This window comes from Schistocerca piceifrons, chromosome 4 (genome assembly GCF_021461385.2).
Source record: "Schistocerca piceifrons isolate TAMUIC-IGC-003096 chromosome 4, iqSchPice1.1, whole genome shotgun sequence".
NCBI lineage: Eukaryota > Metazoa > Arthropoda > Insecta > Orthoptera > Acrididae > Schistocerca > Schistocerca piceifrons.
In genome coordinates this window covers 243,212,295-243,228,519 of record NC_060141.1, presented here as the reverse complement: position 1 = coordinate 243,228,519, position 16,225 = coordinate 243,212,295, and the positions used below count along the sequence as shown (strand labels likewise).

General features: G+C 40.2%; 1 protein-coding gene across 1 annotated transcript in view; it reads right to left on the bottom strand.

The window, feature by feature from the left end:
• Positions 1 to 15,906, bottom strand: part of LOC124795752 (venom allergen 5-like) — a 140,947-nt gene extending 125,041 nt beyond the window's left edge. Inside the window, exon 1 of the mRNA XM_047259835.1 lies at positions 15,871 to 15,906. Within this exon, the coding sequence (XP_047115791.1) occupies positions 15,871 to 15,906 (36 nt within the window). The remainder of the gene's footprint in view (positions 1 to 15,870) is intronic.
• Between the last annotated feature and the right edge of the window lie 319 nt (positions 15,907 to 16,225).

Below are 16,225 nucleotides of genomic sequence, written 5' to 3'. Positions count from 1 at the left end.
TCCAAAGAAACATTTGATATTTTTTCTATATGAGAATCTTCTTTCCCTTTTATTTCCCCATCTACAGTTAAATCGGAAAACTGAAACATAATAGTATACTAAGCAGGCAAATCAGTGACAGCTGACACGAAAAATAGGTCTTCAGAACTGAAATAATATTCTAAAACCATAACCTGACAGACGCTGTCAGTTACTGGATATCAAACAGTGTTGTAATACAAGTAGCTGACATTGTGCATGTGAAGTTGGTGACAGCTACTGTCAACAACTGTGAGTATCAGTTACTGATTCTTAAAACTGTATTCTGACCACTAGTTGACATCTTTTACGTGTCTGGTTGATTTTATTGTGATGAATGAAGTCATCTTGCAGAGTGGGGACAGTGATGGTCATTTTACAGGGTGATTACCATTACACCAGACAAGCATATACACGAATCTAGCACAGCCTACCTTCCATCACTCAACAAGTTCTGAATATTTAAGGCTAGTTCCATATAGTACTGAATAGTTCTGAAAACTCACATCATATGTTACAGCAACAATTTAACGAATTGTCTCTGTTACAGCATAAATGAAAAAGAAAACCATACATCGTCATGGTACAGCAAAATTGTAACAAATTGCCTCATAAATCACCTTTGTTTAAACAAAACTGTAACAAACTGCGGCCCTGAAACAACAAAAATGTAACAAACTGCCTCACACATTGGCAGCTTACAGCAATAATGCAAAATTTAGCCTCATCGAAATTGTAACACCTTGAATGTGCACATGCAGATAGCAATAAGTCTTGACTTGTCTGAGAGAGTGCACATGCATCTATGTCAACATGGAAACAGCGTGGCACTTGACACTAAAACTGCATTTTCTATCTTTTCTGGACATTTTAGAAGCTGAATTAACATTGTTACACATTACAAGCATCATAGAACGACTTACATTTGGGCCTGTTGTGCGTTACGCCACATATTTTATGAGGGTGTGCACAAACGCAATGTCTCTGAATTTTTTATTCTCTTCTCAGTATCATTTGTGGTATTACATTTTATGCATATTACTTGGTTGACTTTCACAGTTCGCTGATGCAAACTGTAACCCTCTACCACTGAGGGCTCTGAATTGTAGCGTGGAACATGGCGGTACGTAATGGAACTCTGGCGGTACATGAGAAACAGCATGAATCGAATTCATAACTGCTGAAAACGTGCCTCCAATCGAAATCTCTCTTCTTCAGCATGACAATGCCATATGACAAACAAGCACTGTGACACTTGCAACAATCCGACCCCTTGGGTTCGCTGTCATTGATCATCCTCCATACAGTCCCCACTAGGACCAACTTATTTTCATCTGTCTCCAAAACTTAAACAAGGACTTCACTTTGATAGTGTTGAGGCCCTGCAAGCATAGGTAAGTTTATCGTTCCGTTAACGAAGTCAAACTTTTTACAGTGATGGTGCCAACAAACTGGTCTCACCTTGGGAGAAATGTGTCCATCTCAGAGTGATTATGTTACAAAATAAATATGTATACAGATGCAGAACGTTAACAAAATAATCTAAGAAGGTTGAAGAGTTTTCACATAACAAATTCAGAGGCATTACTTTTCGGCATTTCTTCGTACATAATGTCAACTGCGGTCATTCAAAAGTGCTACTTAACCTATAAAGTATTGTACTTATGTACTTTTGATAAGTAATCAAATGCTTTTGAACCTACTGCCAATTAATGGAAAATTCGAGTGGAGCTTATGAACTTTTGTCGTGGAAATACTGCAGAACTGTGAATATCTTTACATTTTTTTAACATAATGCAAATTTCAGATTATTGGGATACTTCTGATCATGGGATCGGTGGGCTATACCACAAGCGAGGTATTTCTAGTGTCTGAGTGTTTTTCATTTTATGCTTTTTTTTTTTAGAATTTTGTTCCACTCGCATTTTCTTTAAGTTCCTGGCAGTACCATCTTGTATTTTTTAATTTCCCTGGCAGTATTTTTTGAACTGCATGCCTTATACAGTCTTGGTTTTGTTGATTTCTTACCGCCACCGCCAATGTCCAAGTTGTTCCAGAATGTCCGTTGCCATTACACCATTGTCCAGAATGACTGTCGCCCTCCTATTTTCTAGACTATCACGAGCCTTCTTATTAAGTATCTTCTAAAGAAAATACGTCCCTATGACAAATGTAGCCAAATTTGTGAGTACTTCGAAGTTTTTTTTGACAGATTCGGTCCGGTCCAGAGAAGCATTCTAGATGGACAGTCACATACAGAAACTAACATAAAGTTTGCTGTGCCCCAAGGAGTGTAATGGGGAGGTTGCTGATAGTAGTGATTACAACCTGAGACTGTGATGAAATTCTTTCTGTTGACTGTCTTATATGATTATAACTCGACGAAACATCAGCCTCGTGAAAAGACTAGCAACTAGCTCTTGATGCGAAGAAAATGCAGTTGTGCTCTACCCTAAATCTAAGAAGGAGGATACGTTTGACTATATGATTAATGGATAACGACTAGAATAGATAATTTCATACAAATATTTGTAAAGGTAGAAAACGGAAGACGAAGAACGAAGTTCTTGGATTAAAAACCGTGTTAGACAGCGATTCAGTCTTTCACCCCTACTGTTTAGCCTATATTTAGATGTAGCAATGGCAGAAATAATAAAAAGGTTCGAAAGAGAGCATAAAGGGTGCAGTGATTTCAGCAATAAGGTTCGCTGATGACACTGGTATCCTTACCTTGTGAAAACTCTAAATGGTTAAAACCAGTCACGAACACTTCTGCGGGTTACGTCTGCAACACCCTCCTGTTTGATCATAACAGTGCTCCATATGTCTGGTAATGTTGGCCGGGACCAAACGAGTTAGGTGACTGCTTACGCCGTCTACATCATCGACTGCTCATGGTGTAGGTATCACAGACCAAGTACCTGTCTTCTCATTATAATCGTAGCACAGTGTGCCACTGTTAGGTCCCTCTTTATGAAAGATAGTAGGGCAAACTTAAGGGGCAATCAAAAAGTTTTCGTTAGAAGGCTGTCCAGTCCAGAATCGGTATGCCAATTAGGCAAAATCGCCATGAGCATTCAGGCAGTCATCCCACCGACGCACGAGGTTGACGTTCCCCGTTTTATAAAACACCGTGTCCTGCTGCGTGAAGAAGTCCGTTACTGCCTGCTGCACATTCTCGTACGACAGAAATCGTTGACCCTCCAAGGTCTTTTTTTAAAAAAAACCGCCGGCGTGATAACAGCATGGGGCAGAGATCAGGACCATTGAGCGGGTGCTCGAGTGTGTCCCGCATGAGTAAACGTAACTAAAAAAAATGTTCAAATGTGTGTGAAATCTTATGGGACTTGACTGCCAAGGTCATCAGTCCCTTACACGCTACTTAACCTAAATTATCCTAAGGACAAACACAAACACCCATGCCCGAGGGAGGACTCGAACCTCCTCCGGGACCAGCAACACAGTCCATGGCTGCAGCGCCCAAGACCGCTCGGCTAATCCCGCACGGCAAACGTAATTAAAGCAATGCGACATTTGGATATGGGAACGTGTGTTATCGTGAAGCAACAGCGTCCCCTGCATCATTCCACAACGGACATTTTAGACAAAATCCTTCCCCTTACACTCTGTTCATTCACCCGTGTACGTCTACCGGTGCTTGTCCTTCGGCAAGCATGAAAAGAATAACAGCACGTCGGTCCTGTTTGGATGCATTTGGTAATAACGTCACTATAGTTCACGTTTCTCTATTTACCCCATCCACGTTGGAAATACACAAGTGCCACACCCATCCCTTGCATACATGTCGGTGCTCATATACCCGCATCGGAGTAGCGCTACGTTGCATGTACACTGTAGGATCGCCCTCAAACGAAAACTTTTTGATCGCCCCTGAAATTAATAATAAAAACTATCGACCTGTTTCAATATTAACTTCGTTCCCAAAGGTTTCATAAAAGATAACGCATTTAAGAATGGTTGAGGACATCTAAAAGTACAAAAATTTCTGTGCGTGCAATTCAGATCCACGCCATAGATATTTAATGGAGACGTCAGGATAAAATCATGACAAGTTTTTCGTATTAATATATAATTTAATTATCAATCTCTTTAATACAATGGTTACAACGAGTACCATAATGATTGCAGAATAGATAAATCACAAGTTCGAACTGTCGCTGGCCGCTGGATGCTCCATGGTTCAGTTACGTTATCATTTTGCGCTATCGTAGCTGTCTCGTAACCTCGGCGCTGGACTTTTAGCCATTTTGGATTCCTTTCGACACTACTTTTTCTCTGACACTACATTTTATGTAATTCCAAGCATATTTACGAGTTATATGATACGATGCCTTTCATCATTTTGTAGTTTTCGATTTAATACCGATTTCCTCTTATACGTCGACGAATATTTTTATTGTTTCACTTTGGATTCTAGAAGTGCTCTCCAAACTCTTCACCATGACGCTCGAATCAATGTCCGAATTAAACACGTTTTCATGCTACACCAAATCGCATCTTTTCACAATGCTAATTCGTAACAATAAAGTGCATGCACCAGTACTGGAACGGTGACTTCAGAGGCAACACAAACACTGTGACACAGAGACGTACAGACATGATCTATCCGTTGTGTGATCAATCATTGTTTGCACATTATTAGTCTCGTAGTTATTAACAATTCCAATCCGACGGTACTTTGTCACACAAGAAAGTTTGACCAACGGACGAGTATACGTTTTTACGTCAAAATCATGAATCAGTTACAATATTGATTCCAGAAGGGCCTGTACACACAGTGAGTCACCAACAATTTCACTGACGGTGTATCTGAATATGCAGATTTTACCTGCTAGGAATTCTTGTGGTCCGGTTGAGGTATTTCAGTGCCTAAATTGTATTCAGTTTTCCTAGTGGAAGTCTATGATTTAATCAATGAAAGGCCTTCACAACATCACAGAAGATACTAATACAGTAATTTTTTTGTTTGGTTCCACTACATCATATATTACTTTCTCAGTAGAGAAGCCTGCACAGAAAGGAAATTTATTAGTTAAAAAATTAATGTCAGCAAAGTGGTTCAATAGTCCACTGTAAACTTTCTTCTCAAAGATTTTTGAGAGAACAGGAAGGAGGGAGATGGGTCTATAACTAAAGGTCATTTTCTTATGTCGACATTTATGAGTGGGTATCACTCCCGGATACTTCAGTCCTTCAGGAACTGCGCCTTGACTCACTGGTGGGACACAAACATAACTCAAGCAGGAGGAGGACGCTGCCAAGTCAGCACAAGATTTTTAGAACTTTCACTGGGATTCCATCATATCCAGAAGAGTTACTTCTTTTTAGAGAGACCAAATGCTTTTTGTTATCTCTTATACAGACATCTAGAGAATGCTGTTGTCTGGTGACTGAGTATGCAATGCCTGTTCACGTAAATTTAATGGATCTGCCTTTGATGTACCATTTATGATACTTGTTTTTTCAGCTTCCATTAGGAGAAATTTATTGAATTTTGTCTAGAAACACCAAGGTATTTTAGGTTTCACGGAGCACCAACCAAGAGCATATTTTGCCCGTGTTACAATAAGTTGTAAATCTTGTAATTTGTTGTAATATGTATTTATTTTATGTAATTATGTTTCCATTGATATATTAGTTTAACAGGAAATAGTGACAACATAATTGAAAGCTTAGTTTTTTAACACTCATAGGGTGAATATAACAACCTAAAATGGTCAAATCTTTGTCAATGAAAGTTTGTGTAAACCAGATAAGAGGGTTTTTAATTGAATACAAAAGCTGTCTAAAGTTTCTACGCACTCTTTGATCTATTAACTGAATAATACAGCTTTGGCATTGAGAGGAGTATTAAAAACAGAAGTGAAAACACTTGCTAATACACATGTTACTGTACATTGAAAACCCTCGGAAAACACTTTTCACTTGGAGAGAATATTTTCGCTTACAGATGACATTTACCTCCTGCACACAAAATGCTTGATTCTGAATGAGTCTTACACAGATGGCGTCCACAGCTTCCACATGTTAACCTGGTTTTTGTGATGTTGTCTCTTGCTCTCTGGTTACTTGCATTCTTCAAGCATAAGTAGCACCTTGCTTTCCTAGTTGGTTCTTCATCTGCAGCAATTTTGTCTACCTCTAGTTTCTTTCCTAGGATCTCTCCCATCAAAAAAATAATAGGCAACTGGAGTCCTTTCAAATCCATGGCTCGCTCTTCTACGTATGGTTTCAAAAGTTCATGCCCTAATTCATGGAGGTACAGTTTTCTGACGTTTGGTTTCCCTTCATTCCATTTAGGAGCATTCATTTTGAACAGTGTGAATGAGTTAATTGCAGCTACATCAAGTAGGCTGTAGAACATTGACAGTGGCCATCTTCTCCTTTTTGTAGAGTATGTCCTTACCATTTGATCTACAGCATCCACTCCTCCCTTAGTGGAATTATAGTACAGGTTTATGTGTGTTTTCTTTTTTGGTGTATCAACATCTACTCCTGCATTACGATGTTGTGTAGACGACATCAACTGACTTTCCTTTGGTTTTTCCTTTGTGATGCAAGAGACAATTGTTACTGGCGGCTTCTTAGAAGATGGCTCTCTGAATGCGAATTTGGAGGAATACAGCTCTGTGCCTGCTGTCGTCTTAAGTTCCTGCGGTACATGTTTTCTGTTTGATTTGAGTGTTCCAACCAATGTAAGTTTGTAGTCTTGATAGAGAATGTCCGCTAACTCCACAGAAATGTAGAAGCGGTCAGTTGTGACTTCGTAGCCTGTATTCTTTATTGACTTCACCAGTCTTTTCACAATCTCAAGAGGACCTAGTTCACTGGCAGGTCTACTGTCTTTTCCAGCATACACTTCCATTTTTATTATGTATCGTTCCGTTGCACTACAAAGCATTCTGACTAATATTCCATATTTTCCGGGTTTGTCTTTGAGGAAAACTTTGAAAGGACACAACATTTCATCAATTTATTGTCCGGTCCACTTCTGAAGTACCGTGGGAATATTCCATTCAATACTTCAAATATTTCACGCAGTGGCGCAAATTTGTCACGTACTCGTCTTTCTGACCTGGTGCCTCTTAGCATCAAAGCGAAGAATTTTCAGTAGCTGATATGCTCTTGTCTTACCCACAGCTCCTCTATAAATCGCTCTTCCCAATAAATTTGACCATAAATCAGATAAAGAAATATTGGTATCCTGGTAAACTCCCATTATGATTAAAATTCCCATCAATGCATATATTTCAGAATCGTTAATAGGAGATAAGTTTTCTCTTTTAGCTTCTTCATTTGTATGGTCAAGTATTTCCCGTACTAATTCAGGAGTGAAAATTTTTTTAATGATTCACATATGCTTGTTACTTTTGCAGCACTGGTTATTCCTTGACGTTCGCAGACTATGTTACCAAAATCCCTTTTACTGTGTCTTCGAGCTTCTGCAAGATACACTCTGCCAGAACTTGTAACATATTTATTTGGAGCGTTACCTGCGTGGTTTGTTTCTTCTTCATTGTCCTCCGCTTCTTCACTGTAATCCTTTCCTACTTCTGTATGCTCTGACTGAAAATCACTTAAATCTGATAATTCGTCGTCGAGTAACAGTTCTGCAAGAATTTCTGCGTCGTTCAAGCCTCTATAAGTCATCTTACAAAATCTACTTTACAATAAAGGCGTCGCTCTACTGTGACAAACTGCTAATGGTAATAATGGAAAGTCTAAAATCAACAATGAAAGTGAAACTCAACAATTAGATGCTCAGTAAACCACTGTAAAACTCATGTTCGAAGTTGCCAACCGAATAAAAGAAAGAAAAACGTACGGGCAAATTCTGCCCATGCTTGGTGGTTGTAGGGAAGATAATAATAATTATGGTCGCGTGGAGTACCAACCCCAGGCAAAATGTGCCTTTGGGCGTAAAATCTCTATTTTGTACTTGCAATTATAAAAATTTAATCATAGAAACGTACAGAATAGTGTATTATAAGGTAACAGACAAATAGAAAAAGACCCAAAAACAAAAGGATATTTGCCATGACATTTTTAAAAAATAAAAATGTACGGGCAATTTTTGCCCGTGCTTGGTGTTTCTAGGGTTAGGAGAAATTTATTGAATTTTGTGCACGTGATTTGATTTTAATGTCGTTTGTTTCTCTGCTACTACTGTCATCTATGCAATTCCCAATAATTCTACAAATTGTTATTGCCTTCTTCCTGAAATTTTTGCACACTGTGTGTGCCTTTTTGATGACACACTCAGTTATCTTCCAGTACAAGATACTTGGAGCCCTGATGGAAGTCACTCTCTTTTTTTCAGCTTTCACCTTAATTGTCCCTGACTTACCGTCAGTCAAAACTGAATTCATAATGTTATAAGAAAATCTTCTGCTTTGTGTCTTTGGTAAACTTTGTCCCATTTTTCATCCCAAAAATTTTATCTGAGAAGTGTAACTGAGTCAGTATTTACAGTTTTGTGAAAATTTATCTTTCCTTTCCTAGTTAAACTTGATGTGTGGCTACGCTCAGTTGCTGCCATTTGACCAACATGGTCAGATAAACCATTTATTATGGAACTCACATATATTTCATGAAAGACAGTAAGGTTTAGAAATAAATTATCAACCGCTGTTGCACAATGTTCTTTTAGTCTTATTAGGGATGTCACTGTGAGTATTAAACCAAAGCTGTACATCACTAATTATTGAAGGTGTTATCGATCAGAAGCATCGAAGACGATATATGTATTGAAATTTCCAGATACAATAATTTTTCAGTTATTTCTAGTAAGTCTCCTTAGTTCCCCATCTAATTGCTTGATGAAATTTTAAACATATGTTGATGAGGTACTACAGACTGTCGTGACTGTTATCTCGTATATTTCCAGGTCTCTTACTCTAGTACAGTTCTCACAGAGCTGTTCAGTACAGTATTTACTGACGTCTTGTGCTGATATTCCTGAGTGAACATCGCACATTTCTTGCCGATCAGCACTATCTTCCTTAAAGAACGGTGTTGAAAGTAGCAAACCTATACCGTACATTTGTATAAAAATGGTTCAAATGGCTCTGAGCACTATGGAACTTAACTTCCGTGGTCATCAGTCCCCTAGAACTTAGAACTACTTAAACCTAACTAACCTAAGGACATCACACACATGCATGCCCCAGGCAGGATTCGAACCTGCGACCGTAGCAGTCGCGCGGTTCCAGACCGAAGCGCCTGGAACCGCTCGGCCACCGCGGTCGACGTACATTTGTAAAGATAGGTGTTGTAGATGACTCCACACCTATCTATACAAATGTACGGTATAGGTTTTCTACTTTCAGCTAACGGAGCGGAAGCAGACTGCCAAAAGAACATTATAACAAACTCCGAAACGTCCTTTTACCGGCAGAAAATGTTCTCCCATACACAATTTCAATCGTAATCTGTTAAACAAAAATTACCGGCAGTTGGTTTCGAACTTGGGACCTTTAGCACGACAAGCTGACGCTCCACCAACTCACCTACAAAACTTCTTCGTATGAACTGCTCATAGATACGATCTCTGTGGTGCCGTTGTTACTTTTAATTACCGTTTCTGCATCTTTTACAGGACTACAGCACACAGCACGAACTAAATCGGTGTTTTAGTTGATACTCATCGACACAAAATGTTTGGTATCGATATGAGCGCCTGACATCTGGAGGTTTGGGTTTCAACTATGGTAACAGTAACTACTTCAACAATTTGTGGCGCTATTAGCCATTGGTATCTCCTGGGAGCACCTCCCAAATAGCCAGTTAATTCAAACTTCCAAATCATGTTCTTCGACCCTGGAGCGGGAAGAGAAACTCTCCGTATTCCTTTAGTGCGTGAGTACTCACGAAGAACAGCAGCACTACTGTTATTAACCATTTCATTGCTCTAGACGTAAATATACGCTAATCGTTTCAGTGCTCCAGACGTATATATACTATTTGCTATAAAAAATACTTACAGCGGTTCCCTGCTACAGTCGTATAGTTACGCATAACGCCGACAATCGGGCCAGCGAGTCGGAGGTACTTGTTTCGCAAGTATGCAGTTTAATTGTTGGAATACTAGGAAATACCTGAACGACTATTGGATGCTGAATTCTTTTCTGCCGAGTTCATTCGTATCGCTATATTACCTAGTTTGTGTGCGACCGTTTCCGCGTTACCGAATAAAACAACGCGACGTTACCGTCCGTTTACAGACGATGAGCTGCTGAGTATTCTAAACCAAAGTGACAACGAGGACATCATCATACCCAATCCAGCTGATTATGGGTGCACAGATAATGACGACGACGAGCTGGCAGATAAATCTGTCACCACAAATATAGAAAATATTTGTGAACCAACCAACGTTGAACCAGTAAATGCAGATCCAGATTTTGATGTTACCGTCGATTCTTTCTCCGATTACGAAGAAGAGCCTGAGCGTATGCCTGAAAAATTTCCTAAGAGACACAAAACAGTTGATTTTAGATGGAAAGACTCTAATTTGGACCCTAAAGTGTATAATTTCGATAACAGTGGTTCCGGTTGCAAAATCGTCAATTTATTTGATTTATGTACTGTATACGACTGCTTCCAAGTTTTTTTAGCCAAAAAATTGTGAGCTACATAGCTGAGCAATGTAATTTATATTATGAACACCTTTGCAATGATGCCAGTGAAAAATCAAGACTGTGACGTTGGAAAAACACAAACGGTGACGAAGGTTACTGTTTCCTTGCTGTAAATTTTCTGATGGCTCAAGTGAGAAGAAATGAAATAAACAGCTATTGGACCAATGATCATTTACTGTCTACCCCAATGTTTGCGCAAATCATGCCGAGAGATAGATATCTTCTGTTACTTAGAATGTTACATTTTGCTGATAACAGTAAGGACCCTGGAGATGACAAAATCTGGAAATTACGTCGAATTGTGGATCACTTAAGAAAAGTATTTCCAGGTGCTTTGTATCCTTTTAAAAATTTGTGCGTTGACGAAAGTTTAGTTCTCTTCAAAGGTCGTGTCTTCTTCAAGCAGTACATTCCTTCCAAACGCCACAGATTTCGTGTAAAATTTTTTGTTATGTGATTGTGAAACTGGTTATATTCTTGACTTTATTATTTATGTGAGTGCAGCAACAGACGTAAAAAAAAAGAAACTGACTTTGGTGTAAATGTTGGAATACCTGGAAGCATTGTTCTCACTTTACTTGAACGTTACCTTCGTAAAGATCACACTTTATATGTTGATAATTGGAACACTAGCCTAATGTTACTTTCATATTTGCATGACAGAGTAATTAATGCCTGTGGAACTGTGAGAACAAACCGCAAAGGCATGCCTCCTTTATCAAAAAAAAATTAGAAAAAGGCGAGATCGAGTTCATGTCAACAGAAAAACTTCTTGCTCTGAAGTGGCAGGACAAGCGTGAAGTGAGGATGCTTTCAACTCTTCATACACGCGAAATTACAGCGACTGACAAAATTGACAGAACCACGAATGAACCAAAAACAAAAGCAGCTTGCATCGTAAGCTACACTGAAAATATGGGGGCCGTCGACAGGAGCGACATGATGCTAAGTTCCGTAGAATGTGTACGAAAAACTGTAAAATGGTATAAAAAGTATTTTTTCATTTGGTGGATCTGTCTCTGCTCAATGCGCATGTAAAATGGTATAAAAAGTATTTTTTCATTTGGTGGATCTGTCTCTGCTCAATGCGCATGCATTATATAAAACTCAAACGGGACGAAATACTTCAGTATCTGATTTTCAACAGAAACTTATCAAGGAGATCCTAGAGTTCGCCACCAACCGCAAAGAGAGGGACGTCGTGGAAGGAGATCGGCTGATGGTGACAATCCCCTACGCCTAACCGAGCGCCCTTTATCTCGCTAATCCCAGGAACTTCAAAGAAGAAGGCCTCCCAGAGAAGGTGTATTGTATGTACAAAACATGATAAACGAAGTGACACAAGATACATTTGTGTAAAATGTAATGTGCCTTTATGTTTGAATTTTTGTTTCGAGAGATATCACACTTTGAAGTATTACTAATGTAATATGTTTTGTAGTTTTTTCTCCTAATGAAGTACCTGTTTTGAACAAAATAAGACTTTCTGAACAAATATTTTTAAATAAGGAAACGATTTACACCGACAATACTGGATTTTGCGTCTCATTTTTATTTCAGTAATAACGGTTCAAAAATGGTTCAAATGGCTCTGAGCACTATGGGACTTCACATCTGTGGTCATCAGTCCCCTAGAACTTAGAACTACTTAAACCTAACTAACCTAAGGACATCACACATATCCATGCCCCAGGCAGGATTCGAACCTGCGACCGTAGCAGTCGCGCGGTTCCAGACCGAAGTGCCTGGAACCGCTAGACCACCGCGGCCGGCGTAATAACGGTAGACTGCTACAGTCGGATATATACGCACCAGGTGAAAATAACGCGCACAGGGCGGGAGCCGCTGAGAGTAAATGCGCAGTGAATGGGTTAAGATAAAACGGCTTTACTATAGCCCTGCCCACCTTCTACAGACTCACGCTGACTGCAACTGTAGTGCGCAATGACGCTTGTGCTTCAACCCTACGTCACTGTACCAGTACCGACGCCAGCGGCCAGCCACGACACTAACACTAACAGCGCAAATACTTCAGCGCAATCTGAACTTCCTATAAAGTTTGTACCCATAGGGTAAATAGTTTTACGTCTACACTGGCTTAAGCAGTGAAAGTTTAACTATAAGCATGCTTTATGCCAGTGTGTCCACCTCTCGTGTCACGAACTGGCCAGTTCCATATTAGGGACGAGAAATACCGACCAGTTAAGGGCGATACCGGTATTTTAGTTCTGAATAACCGGTATTTTTCGGTATTTGTTAGGTCTCGCTTATAAGAGGTGTTGTTTTTTCTTTTTAATTTTTTACTAATAACAGAGTAAAAAACCGAAATATGTATTAGCCATAGCAGCAGTGCTAAAACTTTTCGTTTTAAAATAAGCTTTTTTTTAAAAAAAAAAAGAAGTGGTAATTTCTATTCGTAAAATTCGCAGTGGGTCGAAATACTACGTCAGTATAGAAAATCGCGAAAGCGATCGGTGCTATCTGAATAACAATACCGACAGAAAAGAGCAACAGACACAGAACTGGTACAGCATTGCTGAGACAATAATGTCCTTGTTGCCATGTGTCGTGGCTTAAGGTACGTGTGTACGTGCAATGTGCAATACTTGCACCAACCTGTCTATACTGTAGTTTCTCGCTGTTGTCGCCGGACATCCGTTGTATTGCTGAATGGAACCAACCATAATCTAGAAATATTTTTGCGAAGTGACGTAGCAACGAAGTACGACGCTTCATTTGCTTTAAAAGATTAAATATTTGTTTCCCCATTGTTATGAAATAATAAAAGACTAAAAAAATCATGTAACAGTACTACATTAAAAACTTAACACAATTAATTTATAATATAGAATAATAATAGAAAGTAGTTGATCTGCTGCCTGTGTCTACATGATATGCCGTTATCTGCTTGTAGCCCTCGAAAACGGACAGATTAACATAAAAGAAAACAAAGTTCTTCAATCTTAGTTTTCACACTTTAGCACTGACTAATCGCAAAGCTCCAATGTTGATATGATCTCCGATTACAACACGATTTTTGACCAGAGTTTCAAAACTTAGAATCAATAGGAGAGGTTATCTTTTGTGGTATTTAACCACTTATCACTTTTCAGGAAAGCAGTGAATGGTGGAACTGGTATAGACATGCGTATTCAAATACAGATATATGTAAAAAGGCAGCTTACGGCGCTGCGGTCGGGAACGTCTATACAAGACAAGTGACTGGCGCCGTTGCTAGATAGGTTACTGCTGCCCAAGTGAGTTTGAACGTGGTGTTATAGTCGCCGCACGAGCGTTGGGACATGGTAGCGATGAAGTAGGGATTTTCCCGTACGACTATTCATTAGTGTACGGTGAATATCATGAATCTGGCAAAACATCAAGTCTCCGACATCGCTGCGGCCGGAAAAAGATCCTGCAAGAACGGGACCAAAGACGACTGAAGAGAATCGTTCAACGTGACAGAAGCGCAACCCTTCCGCAAAGTGCTGCAGATTTCAATGCTGGGCATCAACAAGTGTCAGCGTGCCAACCATTCAACGAAACATCATCGATATCGGCTTTCAGAGCCGAAAGCTCGCGTACACTTGATAACTGGATGACACAAAGCTTTACGCCTCGCCTGGGCCCGTCAACACCGACATTTGTCTGTTAATGACTGGAAACAGGTTGCCTGGTCGAACGAGTCTCATTTCAAATTGTATTGAGTGCATGGACGTGTACGAGCATGGAGACAGTCTCATGAATCCGTGGACCCTGCATGACAGCAGCGGACTGTTCAAGCTGGTGGAGGCTCTGTAATGGCGTGGGGCTTGTGCAGTTAGAGTGATATGGGACCTTTGATACGTCTAGATACGACTCTGACAGGTGATACGTACGTAAGCGTCCCGTCTGATCACCTGCATCCATTCATGTCCATTGTGTATTCCGAAGAACTAGGGCAATTCCAGCAGGACAATGCGACATCCACGGGTCCAGAATTCCTACAGAATGGCTCCAGGAACACTTCCGCATTTATACACTTTCGCTGGCCACCAAACTCCCCAGACATGAACATTATTGAGCATATCTGGGATGCCTTGCAACATGCTGTTCAGAAGAGATCTCCACCCCCTAGTACTCTTACGGATTTATGGACAGCCCTGCAGCATTCATGGTGTCATTTCCCTCCAGCACTATTCAAACAGTAGTTGAATCCATCCCACGTCGTGTTGCGGCACTTCTGCGTGCTTGCGGGGGCCCTACACGATATTAGGCAGGTGTGCCATTTTCCTTGGCTCTTCAATACATAATTTCTTTTAATATTTTTAATTTCTTTAATATTTTGATTCCATGTATCTTGAAAATAAGAGACTCAAAATTTCTCAATCTTTGCTCGATTTCTGCCTTTATTACAGAAAATAATAGGAATAAAAAACCGAAAATCGATTATTTTAGGAACTGATTGAGCAATTTTAACAGTTAAGTTAACCTGGCGTGGAAAAAAAAACGAAATAACCAGATACCGGTTGTTTCAGAGATAGCCGCCATCCCTATTCCACATTAGACAGGGGTGTCCACATACCTCAACGCATCACAACGCGACGGCCACGCCACAAGAACAAAGCGAGTGACCGTTAGAAAACATTGTCATGCAAACATCAGTCCATCTGCCAAAGTGACATCGCCTCTTACTAAGTTTTCTCTTCTTCCACAGGATAACCACAGCATTTATAAAAAAAAGACTATGTAACGTCAGTATTACCTTATTGAAAAATTGTTTTTGTAATGCCATTTAGCCTGAATATGAGGTATTCCCTCCAAACATGTCGCTAAAAATAAGTAATACAATAGTTAACTAAGTCGGTGACTGGTAGCAGCAATTTAAAAAACCTTTACATATTTCTTGAGACAGTCACGGTGGAAAAATAATCAAAATGGCTTCACAATATTACTTTCTACCACGTACGAGTCGCGAAATGACCACTGCGAGAAAATCGGAGCTCTTACCAACGTTTATCACCAGTCGTTCTTGCCATGCATCATTCGAGAATGGGACAAAGATGGAGGAAATCGCGGTGCTACCATTTAAGCACCCTCCGCCATACATTGTAACACATCTTATGTAGATGAAGATGCAAATGTAGGTGCAGCTGTACATGACTGCAGGTGCTTGGCTGTCGCGCGATTGAAGTGCTGTTCGTTTACTCACCAGCTGCCAGCAGGCGGTGTCGTTCCCGTTGGCCATTGAGCCGACATTGGTGGCGGGAATCCCGCGGCGCCAGAACTGTCGACTAACAGTATGCCCCGGCGTGCCATTGGCTGCCGACGCGTTGCCGAAGCCGATGGTACTTTACGGCCAGAACCTTTCGCCGAGTTAATCCTTATCGCCTATGGGCACTCCAGAGTACCCATAAATGAGGCCACCTCTGCTTTCCATAAATGTCGGCTGGCACTGTACTTTCTCCGCCGCACCTTGCGTCTGCGTCCGTACCCTCATGCGCAGCGACTCGCATTCTGGAGGTTCACACTCAGCCCAGTCACCGGTATATAGGTTTTCTGCGGTA